General features: G+C 43.0%; 1 protein-coding gene across 1 annotated transcript; it reads left to right on the forward strand.

The window, feature by feature from the left end:
• The first annotated feature begins 1659 nt into the window (after positions 1-1659).
• LNP1 (leukemia NUP98 fusion partner 1) lies at positions 1660-12187 on the forward strand. Its single transcript, XM_074163735.1, has 3 exons — positions 1660-1809; positions 9640-9885; positions 11972-12187. Exons 1-3 carry the CDS (start codon positions 1660-1662, stop codon positions 12185-12187), a joined length of 612 nt encoding a protein of 203 aa, XP_074019836.1.
• Positions 12188-12450: the final 263 nt, after the last annotated feature.

Genomic DNA, 12450 nt, shown 5'->3' on the forward strand with positions numbered 1-12450 from the left:
TCTGTATTGCTAAATGGGTTGTGGACATCATGCTAACTTGCCAACAAGCTTTTTGGCTTACTTCTGGCCAAGGCCAAACAGCTTCTCCACAGCAATGCCTGGGCACCAGGAATCACGGAATCATGGAATTGTCAGAGTTGGAAGGGACCTCTAGAGATCATCTAGTCCAACTCCCCTGCTAAAGCAGGATTGCCCAGAGCACGTTACTCAGGACTGCATCCAGGCGGGTCTTGAAAATCTCCAGAGAAGGGGGCTCCACGACCTCCCTGGGCAGCCTGTTCCAGTGCTCTGTCACCCTCACCATAAAGAAGATTTTCCTCATATTTGAATGGAACTTCCTATGTTCCAGCTTGTGCCCGTTGCCCCTCGTCCTGTCACTGGGAACCACTGAAAAGAGTCTGGCTCCCTCCTCCTTCAACCCACCCTTTAGATACTTATAAGCTTTAATGAGGTCTCCCCTCAGCCTTCCCTTCTCCAGGGAGAACCTCTAGCTACCTAGCACACACCAAGGACTGCTTCCAATAGGAAGTTAGAACTGGGTCTCTTCCTTCTGTTCCTCTACAGCCTCAAAACCCTCCTCTGTGTCCTTGTACCATGTCCCAAGGCACGCAACACATTTTCCAGCTTCACACTATACAAACAACAGTTTTGTGGGCCGAAACAGAGTTTTCCTGTTATATTAGATATTTTGACATGAAAAAGACACAAAAGCTACAACAAAGTGTTACAGCCACAGTGCAGTACATAAAGCCTCAAGGAGACCCACAGCACAAGTGTCATGTGGGGTATGTGTGACCAGTCTAGCCACATGGTCTCAGGACCAGAAAACAGTCCCCAGCCCTGTTCTGGTTTGTGGTATAGACAGGGCCTATATGGCTTACACCCAGGGCTGACAAGGAGGAATCAGCTATGTTTTTACTCTGTGTGCCTTCAAGTAAGGCAGGGCCTCCCACAACCCCGGTATGGCAGATGAAATGACTCTGGTAAAAAGCAGCTGATGCAAGTTCGTGTTGGCCGTCATAACCCAAAAATGAACAAGCAGTTTCTTCAGGGAGAGCTTTCTTCTACCTAGACAGACCATGTCTCCAGAATACTGAAGGAAGAGTAGAGACAAGAGAAGTCAGGACGGAGGGCAGCATGGGAAGAGCAGGCCATTTGTTCTCCCTCCCACAGAGCTAGTTAGGCCTCTGCAGGCAGCCGTGCCAGCTTCTGACCGCTGTCAATATGTCCATTCTGCTTCTCAAAATCACAAGCCTACTTTGGGTTTACGTACGCACCTCCCAGGCATGTAACTGTGGGCAACTCTCCATTGGTATTGACAGTCGGTGCATTCAACAGCAACACATGGGGAGCAGCCAACACATTTCCCTTCCCACCAGCCCCCTGCAGCAGTGTCATATTGGACATCGCTGTAATGGAAAGGTTAAAAGAAACCTTGTTGAAAAGAGATGAGAAAGGATTGACTTTATGTTTTGACAGTGCCCAGGGCTGCAGTGGGACGGGGTTTGGGTGATGGAGGACAGACAGAGAGGTTGAAACTGCATCTCCACTTCCTCTGGTTGGCAGAACAGGGTGAGGCTATTGGCTTGCTGGTGGCATTTGACCTTGCTTTTGCTTGTCTGGTTGGGAGAACCCCCCCCAAGTTTGGAGCGTCTGTACATGGAATATGAAGAGGATGATGATATTTCCTTTGCAAAATGGATGAGCAGCTTCTGGGGCCACAACTTGATCGATGAGAATGAGAAAGAGGGCAGAGGCCACAAGAAACGTCAGGCACGACCCTTCAGCGAAAGGAGAGCCTCCCTTCCGGTAAGAGCTGCATGCAGTCTTCTCTCTGTGTGTGCATGGTTTATGCATAAATTTAACTGCCATCCCCAGGAACATGTACACTTTGCTCCCTGGGATTCAGCTGTTTACAGGTGTAACTTCTAATTTAAGCTAGGGGATGCTAGTCCTTCCTTGTTTAAAACATCTGACTCTGAAAATTAAGACACGACACATAACTTTGTACAGTGAAGTAAGATTTTAAGAGAAGCACGTTCTTTATTTTTAAACCAACAAAATAGCTGGGAAAGAGTCAGAGTTCACACGCAGAGGCAGTTTTTTAAGGCAGCTCACAACTGTCCAACCAATTATCAAAATGAAGTTAAACTGAAAGCAGCTGTTCCCAGTCTGCTCTTTATTTGAAGGATGTTGCTTTTATTTCAGCCCTAAAAAAAATACCTAGGTGGTCCAAACCTGCCTCTTTTTTTCCAGCTACATCAGTTGGCTTACCAAAGATACTGTGCTTCCTTATGAGCCATTTTTCACTTATATATAGATCATTATGGCTGCAACAAAGCAATATTATATTGGGGAGAAACAGCTAATCTTTTCCAGACTTTTTTTTCTGCCATGCTATATTTTCAGTTTGCAAGTTCTCCTCCCCTGGAGTTGCCATGTTCTAAGCTGCAGGATTTTCATTTTCAAAAAATTTGGCTAAGAAAACGAAACTAGACTAAAACCGCCTCCCCGCCTCTTTGAATTCATGGATGGGTTGGAGAGTTAACCTTCCTTTGTTAGTTTTGAACTGATCAACCACATTTGTTATATACAGTTATATTTCACTCTGGTCACAGATTGCAAGAAAGACTCTGAGCTAGAGCTGTGCTGATGGATTCTATCAGAATGCCTGAAAACAGAATGTTTATTAATTTTTTTAAATTAATTTTACTGTATTTTAATTTTGTCCTTCAGAGATCTATGCATATGCCATTTCTTTAGGCCCTAACACAGACTGAAGTGTAAGAATTTACTTTAAATCACTGTCTATTCAGCAAGCTGCTGAACACATCTCTGTCTATTTGTGTGTGGTTTTGTGTGTACACATATATTGCATTTGAAGTATGTTCTTATATTCAGTTTGTTCAAGAGCTATTTAAATGGTTAGCTAATAACTATTCAAATACTTTGCTATAGTTGCATTCCTGAATCAACACCTAGAACCTGGATTAAGTTAGCTGACAGAAAGAGAAGACAGTGACTTTTGACATTAGTATTCAACAAGCTGATGTTATCTTGTACACTTAATTATGTCTGGCCTTTACATTAATGCTCCAAATTTGTCTTGCTGCAGCAGTATTATACAAGATGTATGTTTCAACTGCTTTATTTCTCAATGTCAGAAACTGACTGGAGGAATGAAAAGGGATTTTATGATTTGGGGATAAATTTTGAGATTAAGCTTTTTTATTTGGAAATCTCTGACTAGTTGGTGGTGAAGAGTACTAAAACATCTTGTTTTAAACCAAATATAGAGGTTAAACAAACGGGCACTAATAATTCCTTAGAAATACCTTCAGAAAGAGCATCTCCTTGTTGGTAGCAACAACTTTCACTTGGATGTATATTTTTTACACAGTTATTATAAATGATAACTATTGTAAGAGTCAAAACACTTATCAGTGTTAGTTAAATAGTGTCTTCATTTTATCAGAACAGTGCTATTAATCGGGAGGATTAATTACTGACATCAGAGTGCATCTCTTCTGTAAATTAATCCCTCCACAACAGATCACAGTGTACCCTTTCTTCTGTGTCAACATTGTAAATAGAGATAACACTGCTGTTCTGGTAAAAATATAGTCAGCAGGTTCTGACTGACACAGCTGTTGGCAAAAGTACCTCTTGTAGATACAATGGTGCTACAAAAACAGCACTCACAGCACACTTTGTCTCATACCCAGGGCTAGTGTACGGTGCATCAGAAATAGTGCAGTCCTGCCTGCATGAACTGCATCTGCACCAGGAGCAGTTTGGTATTACATAGCAAAATGTGCAGTATAGCACAAAAGGTGGTTTTGCATAACACTGGAAATCACTTTCAGCTCCAAAGTAGTACATTGGTCTTTGCAGTTTTTCCTGTGAGGTAGAAAGATGTTCAAGCCACTGCTCTCACCTCAAACACAGTGGCAAACTCCTGTGGTATCCTATCACGGTAGAGCCCTCCAAAATATGGTTAAAGCTTTGTAGAACAACTCCCAAAGTAACAACAATTTTTATTATTTTGTTTTCCCAATATCTTAGTATACCTCACAAACATTACTGAGATGAGCTTTGCAAAATGCTTTTGCTGTTGTCATTCTCATTTTGCAGAGGGGAACACAAAATTATATTCATCCTTCACTGGGTCACTTGCAAGACAAGCTAAAACTTGCATCTGCGCTCCCCTGAAAAGCATCACAGTTGTATATGTTGCTGTGGGCCAACACTGAATGTGAAAAGTGCCCGGGGACAACCAAGTCATCTGTTTTCATTTCCTTTAGTTAACTTGTTCCCCTGGCAAACTTTAGACACATTAACCGTGTTACCCTTTTTGAAGCTTCCAGCTACAGCTTTCCTTGACACATTCTAGTTATCCTCCATCGTTTTGGTTCAGGAGAGTTTCTTACCTCCCAGACATTTTGTTGTGGGGAAAAGATAGGAGGCAAAGGAGCACTGGTAAGAGTTTTACAACCCTATAAATGTACTCATTTTCTAGTAGACACTGCTGCTCACAGCAAAAAAAGTCTGATAAGAAACAGCTGAGAGTGGGAGCAGAGGAACTGACTGCTGTTGAAGTTACTAGCATTTAATCTAAACTAAAGTCAGGACAAACATCTACCACAATATTGTTATTACAGACCGGTTGGAGCCTAGGCAAAAATATAGGAATATATGCTTGACTATAAACTTCTTGGAAGGAAAGCAAGCTGTGGGACAGCATCTGAATGTCCGATGTTCCAAGATATCCCTAAAGTACTGGGGTCGTTGTGTAAACTTCAGCAAACAATGAATGCTCGTGCTGACACACTGAAGATTAATTTTCTTACTGACAGCTGTGCAAGCCCTCAGATCAAGCCCAAAAGATGGGAGTAATTATCTTGTCTCCATCAGAAACTGGGACAGCAAATAGGCAAATTATACTGACATCTATTTCTTAACTTTTTTTTTCTTTTACTTTTTTTTTTTTTTTAAATATACATTCAGGGTGTTTTAGCTGGGCAATTAGCAAAAGATTAGCTGTTGTGTAAACAGATATGCTAAGCGTGACTAGTCTTTACACAAAGGCTCAAGCAGAAAAGGGAGAGAGAAACAACCCCTGAGAATGTACTTGGTGCTTCTGGCTTTCCCAGCATTAGCAAAAAATGCCCATTTTGATACAGGGGAGCATTTATGATTACTCCTTCCCATGCCTTTTCCCTAGTTTCACCTCCTCCCCACTTCTCCAGTTTAAGAACCACTCAAGGGCAGATCCTAGGAGCCAGAGACCAAGAGGAGTTCACAAAAGGGGCATCAGATGTAGGCATGAGGCAGCTGCTGGGGCAAGGACAGGGGCAGATATCAGGGCTGGGCTCAGAAACCTTTGGCAAGGGAAGACAGCAGCAGTGGGTGGACAACAGAGTGTGCATACACAGAGGCAATCTCTGTTGCCAGCAGCTGCTGAGACTTCAGGAGGTAAAGCATAAATTCAAGCAGTCTTCAGCCGTTCTTATTTACAATGTTACCAAGCAATCAATTTGGCACCAAATGCATGTTTTAAACGCAAGTATAAAATTTAAGAAACAGGAAGAAGGCCACATGGCTTTTATCTAAAGTCAGTGCCAGATCTGATTCATTGCTGAGTTTCATTTTATGACTCAGTTCTCCACAGAGTCAATCTTTAAATAAAAAAAATAAAAGAAGACTAATGTACTGTGCTAGTTGTCAGCCATGAAATGCTCATGTTTCAGGAGTTGTGTTAAGACTCCTGTCCTTTTTAGGGCTGTGTCCATAAGACAGCAACAGGCTAACAAGCACGAGCACGCTGTCTTCTTAGCTATGGTGGTATGTATCATGGAAAGGCACTGTGAGAGGAGGAACAGTCATGGTACTATGATTGTATAGATATGTATGGTAGCTTTACCCTTAGTCCCCTGAGACAGATAACGCATTTCAGAGGAAGGCCTGTGCATTTTGTGGACCATTGCTGCCATACGCATACATGTCAGTATGTGAACTGCAGTCTTTTTGTTAAGGGCTTAACTATAATTCTGTCTGTGGAGGGAAATTAAAAAGCAATGTCTTAGTAAAACAAAACATTTACAAACATTATAAAACAGCATTGATAAAACAGCATCCCCCATTTCAGCTGTCCTCCTGTTTTTTTTGCCCAAACCCTCTAAGAACAAATACCAGTGATTTTTAGTGCGAGGCAATTTTTATTTCCAGGAAACGATATATGTTGATATCACTAAAATGACACAGGAGACATTTAGCTTGTTGAACTTGACATAGCATGTGTACTCCTGTCCCTCAAGCAAAATGTGATTGCTTTGATGCCTTTTAAAATAACAATACAATATGCCCTTAGAGAAGTTACAGCTGTATTGATTGGTTTGAAACCAAAGTAAAAATAGTATGGCAGAAATCATTACCACTACTCTCAGAGGCAGTCCATAATACTAGTTACTGAAGTAAGCTTCTGTCTGGAAAAGAAATTGAACTAGTACCATATGACAGGAAAACCCTTTGGTATTAGGTCCTTCTGTCAGGTGTAAGATTTATTATTTCTAGCACCTCTCATCAAGTCCATCTAACATGATGTAGTCACAACCATATGGATGCACAGCCTCACTATTCAGAGAAAGGCTGCACAGGTCCCTGAAGTACTGATACATTTATAACAGCATCTGGGCCAGCGTAAATGCAAATGTATGTAGGACATGTTTCAGGTCCCTTGTGGTCAAAGATTTGTAGATTCATGTGGCCACTATACCAAGTTGGTTTGGCTTTCCACTGTTGCTTGTTAGAAAACCAAAACAAACACCACCATCACCACCCCCAACAAACCCTACTCTGAGCGTAGGGTTTTCTCCTGGATTTTCTTAGCATTTCAGGATCTGTGGGATGGAGCTTCAGTTGATATAAGCAATCACAGCTCCCTTGAACCCAGCAGAGCTTCTCAGGGTTACTCAGTAGCTGAAGGCTTAGCACCAGGTTTATACAAAAATATATGCATTCAAACATGTATGCAGCAGCTTGGGTGCCTGGAGTGCCCTAACGTGACACCTGTGGGGGTCTTATTTTCACAGAATCACAGAATCTTCATGGTTGGAAGGGACCTTTGAGATCATCGAGTCCAACCACAAAAACCAAAAACCAAAAACTAAAACAAAAAAACCCCACCAAAACCAAAACCAAAAACCACCACGCACCACACCTACCCACAAACAGACACAAACCAACAATCTCGGGCACTAGAGCATGCCCTGAAGTGCCAACACCCCCAGGTCCTTTTCTGCTGGGCAGCTTTCCAGCCACTCTTCCCCAAGCCTGTAGCGTTGCCGGGGGTTGTTGTGACCAAAATGCAGGACCCGGCACTTGGCCTTATTAAACCTCATCCCATTGGCCTTGGCCCATTGATCCAACTTGTCCAGATCCCTCTGTAGAGCCTGCCAATCCTCAAGAAGATCAACACTCCCACCTAGCTTGGTGTCATCTGCAAACTTACTGAGGGTGCACTCAATCCCCTTATCTAGATCACCAATAAAGATATTAAACAAGACCGGCCCCAAAACTGAGTCCTGAGGGACACCACTGGTGACCGGCCACCAACTGGATTTCATTCCATTAATCACAACTCTCTGGGCACGGCCATGCAGCCATTTTTTTTACCCAGTGAAGCGTACACTTGTCTATGCCATGATTTGCCAAATTCTCCAGGAGAACGCTGTGGGGGATGGTGTCAAAGACCTTACCAAAGTCCAGGTAGACAACATCCACAGCCTTCCCTGCATTGAGAAGGCAGGTCACATGGTCATAGAAAGAGATCAAGTTGGTTAAGCCGGACCTCCCTTTCATAAACCCATGCTGGCTGGCCCTGATCCCTTGGCTGCCCTGCACTTGCCGTGAGAGCTCACTCAAGATGATCCTCTCCATGATCTTTCCCGGTACTGAGGTCAGGCTGACCGGCCTATAGTTTCCCGGATCCTCCTTCCGGCCCTTCTTGTAGATGGCCATCCCATTGGCCACCCTCCAGTCATCTGGTACCTCTCCTGTTGAGCAGGATTGTTGATAGATAATGGAGAGAGGCTTGGTGACCTCTCCCGCCAGCTCCCTGAGTACCCTTGGGTGAATCCCATCCGGCCCCATAGACTTATGCGTGTCCAGGTGCATAAGCAAATCATTAACTACTTCCTCCTGGATTACAGGGGGGTTGTTCTGCTCTCCGTCCTTATCTTCCAGCCCAGGAGGCTGAACAACCTGGGGGCAGCTGGTCCAACTATTAAAGACAGAGGCAAAGAAGGCACTAAGTACCTCAGCCTTCTCCTCATCCTTAGTTCCAATGTTTCCCCCCACATCCAGTAAGGGATGGAGATTCTCCCTGACTCTCTTTTTGTTGACGTATTTATAAAAACTTTTTTTTGTTGTCCCTTATATTAATGGCCAGGTTGAGTTCCAGCTGGGCTTTTGCCTTCCTAATTTTTTCTCTGTATAACCTAACAAGATCTCTGTACTCCTCCGGAGTTGCCTATCCCTTCATCCAAAGGTGGTAAACCCTCCTTTTTTCCCTAAGTCCCATCAAAAGCTCTTTGTTCAACCAGGCCGGCCATTTTCTCCGCCCTTTAATTTTGTGCCTCAGGGGGACAGCCTGCTCCTGGGTACCTTTCGGTACCTCCCATCTCTCCCTCACAATTTTCACTATCTACATCTTACTGGTGTTCAGCTACTCACCCTGAAAAATCAACAGCTGGCAAGGTTTTGGACATGCTGGGCTCTCTGTGATGGCCTACAGGTCTGTCTGTTTCTAAAACCACCAATACGTGACTCCACAGGACACAGAAGTTCTGTATCAGTTTCATGTCCTTTACAAACATCCAATTAAACACAGCTGATGCAGATCAATGGTTTTTATCTGCATGTCAGGCCTGGGAAAACTGAACCAAATGGAAACTAGACAATTATCTACTCCCTCCTCAATTTAGCTCTACAAATGTAGTTGTAGGAAGCCTTTTTCTAACCACTTCTGTGGTAGGGATGTGTCCCTCAGTGACCCGAAGGTGCTCCCTCATCCATTCAGGACAGACATGCCCAAGAAACCAGCAGAAAATTCAGACCCGGACAATAGAGCATCTTATCTGCATGTAGGCCATGCTGCAAATTTGGCACAACTGGGAGAGAATTGGTCCCTGTCACACTTAAATGAACTCAAACATCTGATAAGACTTGGAGCACCTGTGGGTCAAACCTAGTATCTGGCTCATCTGGCCACAAAAGTCTGAATCTTTGCTTTTTGAGAGTCCTTCCTAGAAGCTGCTGCCAGATATGAGGCCAGAATTTTTAAGATTATGAAGAGTCCCAGTTCTTTCATTGGGCACTAAGAGGACCCAGCACACTTTACATTTGTAATGCCAAAACTTAGATACTCAAAAACAGAAATAAAAGCAAATTCTGCTGCTGCCCCTGGAAAGAAAGGTCTTGGGTGTGTGTTTCTCCTGTGCATAAAAGGAAAGATACAGGAGTCTGGGCAAGGTCCTTCATTCTGCATCATTGTTCAGAGAGCACTCTGTGGCAGAGAGAATCTGCCCTGTGTGCTCTGCTTTAATATTCAGTCCTCAACAGAGACCTCTTGTTTTTCAGGCCAGGCTTTCCTCCCTCCATACAACACGACTTCATGCTTCTACCAAAGGCTCATCTTCAGGCCATCTCAAGGGCTCCAAGGAATTTCAAGAAGACCAAGATGTCAAATGCCACTGCCACAGGAAGGCAAGCAGAACACCTTCAGCAGACAGCCCATGCCCAGAGACAAGATCAAACTCCATGCAGGAATTTGCAGAGTCCTTTGAAAAGCAATTGCACCTCAAAAGCAAACGCTCAGTTTCTTTGGTAGGTAAAAAACAACTTAAGATCACTTCAGAAGAAAAAAAACCCAACAACCAACCAGCCGACAGGCAGGCCAGCTTTATCCCTGCTGTAATTGCTGTGGCTTTGCTCGGGGAAGAGCAGAAATAAACTTGAATTAGAATTTTTCAAATGATGTGGTCCTTACAGTAGTACAAACAAGGTTGAAGTGGTAGTATTGTTAGTATGAGGATTCTTGACGTAGTGTTACCATCTAGACTTATTAAAAAACATGTCAAAATAAGACACTGCACTGGCTGCAGCAATGTTTTCAGAGGTTTCTACAGCTGTGCCAACGAAACGTGACAATATAAAACCAGGTTTGCTTAACTTTTGCCATATGACCCAGCTCTCTCGCTGCTGCTGACCTGGTTTAACCATATACAGTGTTATCTGTGATACTGCCATACATCATGGTGTTTCAGAGGCTTCTCTTGTACCCCTTGGGACTCCATACATCTGCTTCCTTCAGCATCACCACACAGCTGCAGCAGCCACCATTGCTATAAGTGGCTGAATGCATTTTTTCTGTAAGGGCATGCAGCCAGCAGGGGATTCTGCCCCCATTTCATCCTTCTCGTCTCCTCATCGTTCTGTCCTGAGGCATGAGCGTTTTCTCTATGGTTTGTGTTGATGAAGTAGACAATAACAACCTTTTATCTATGACACTTCAACACATTTTTATTATTATGATACATACTATCTGGTGTCTCAAACAATGGATGGAAGAGTAATAAACGCTAACTTGCTTTTAAGTATCAAAAGAACATTGTCAAATTAGGTCACCCTGTTGAAAAAAGCTGTGCTTGAGTAACACTTGATATTAGCACCAAATAACAACAGAGGGAAGTATCTTTTTTTTCTATTTGTTGACACTCACAGTTTTGTATGGAAAAGTAATTTTCAGCTCCCTTTGCAGACCTTCTGTGCAGCAGCAAGAGAGAAAAAAAAATCTCGTTTCAATAACCAGCATCATTATATGATCAGTCCCACAATTATCATCCTTGCGTGCTCAGTCCTCTCACAATACGCAGAATTATGGTGATGACAGCTCTGTTATGCAATTGTTAAGATTTCAAGTGCATTCTCTAATCTTCTTTTTCCCCTTTAGGAAATACTCAGAATTTATTTCCTTTGGAACTTCACATTGCCTCGTTTGCCAGCCCTCACCAGTGTTTGACTGGTTTATCATTTGTCATTTCTCAAAAGTGCCTATGGCTAGAAAGTCTGTGAGCGGGTAATAGTTGTACGATAGGTATAGTAAGCATAATGCACTAAGTAAGGCTTCAGTTCTAGCTAAAACCATGGATTTTGGTACCCATCTGTAATCTGCAGTGAGGTGTGCTGGGCCGTATTTTAATCTGCCTTTCAAATAGGCCAAATTGTTTTCATTCCCTCAGTCACCACTGAAGTTTGGGAGATGTGAAGGGCTTGAGAATTTTGAAGAACTGAGCAATACATGTGAGAGATCTGAAATGAAATTTGGGAATGGGCTTAGACTCGTAGCTCCAAATGGAGCATTTTTTTGCATTCAGGGTGCAATTCAAACCACCCTTTACATGACTACATGGGTTAGAAGAAAACAAAAGTGGGGGCAAGTAATCCCATTTCATCTCCTTCCCTGAATATTGCTTTTCTCTCATAAAAGTGTCTTTGAGGACACTTCATGGTGTTCAGCACTTATTTTCAGTGAGATCTTTTTGCAGCTAGCACTGAATAGCCTTCAAGCACATAGAGACGGATCATGTGAAAGGACAGAAACATGGAATCTGGGCTGAAATCTGAGACTCCCTCCCTTCTCCCCTGCTTTCTCCTCTCTCCCCCTCAAGCCTTTCATACAGGTGACCCTCCTACCAGACACAGAGTATAATCAAAAGCATATTGTCTCTTGCTGAGTTTTAGAGTGACTGGCTGGGGCCTTGAATTTGAGCCCATCATGTTAAAGCTGATCTGGCTGAGGTAGGTAACTGGAATATTTTATTATACGTTACTAGTGAAACAAAATAATGAGATTTTGTTGTTCATGTGGGAGTTGCTTTTAATTCCCTGCTATTTTTCTCCTGCCTTTTAGCAACCTGAAGGCACGAAGGAGAGGACAGAGAGATTGCATTTGAGAAAAAGCAAGTCTCACAAGAGAATGGGAGAGATATCAGAGCCAAGGAGAGAGCAGAAAGAAGATGAAGGTTCAGATGTTGTACCTGCAAAACACAACGAACAGTTTCCATCACAAGCAAGCATTGAGAAAAGTTATTTATGCACAGGCAGCTACAATGCATTGAGACAATGAATTTTAACACTCTCCCTGAAGAGCAGAGAGTATTCTTGTTTTGTTTTGACTAAGAGAGGCCTGTTAGCTAGAATAAGCCCTGACCTGTAGAATAGAAGTAAAATTCAACTGCATTAGTGACACCATGTTACTAACTTCCTGTCCGTACTTTTTCCATTAGGAATGTGAGCCTTGTCATAGTGGTGTATCTGGAGCAAGATCCAAGTTAGCAATGAACCACCATAAGAGGGTTTCAGGCACATTTAGCACTGCAGCAGGACAGT

Source organism: Numenius arquata, chromosome 1, assembly GCF_964106895.1.
Source record: "Numenius arquata chromosome 1, bNumArq3.hap1.1, whole genome shotgun sequence".
NCBI lineage: Eukaryota > Metazoa > Chordata > Aves > Charadriiformes > Scolopacidae > Numenius > Numenius arquata.

Excerpts from the sequence above, each read along its gene's own strand:
- LNP1 (XM_074163735.1), top strand. The coding sequence starts at position 1,660 with ATGGAATATGAAGAGGATGATGATATTTCCTTTGCAAAATGGATGAGC. Across the intron at positions 1,810-9,639 it reads AAAGGAGAGCCTCCCTTCCG|GCCAGGCTTTCCTCCCTCCA; the intron begins GTAAGAGCTGCA and ends CTTGTTTTTCAG. Across the intron at positions 9,886-11,971 it reads GCAAACGCTCAGTTTCTTTG|CAACCTGAAGGCACGAAGGA; the intron begins GTAGGTAAAAAA and ends CCTGCCTTTTAG.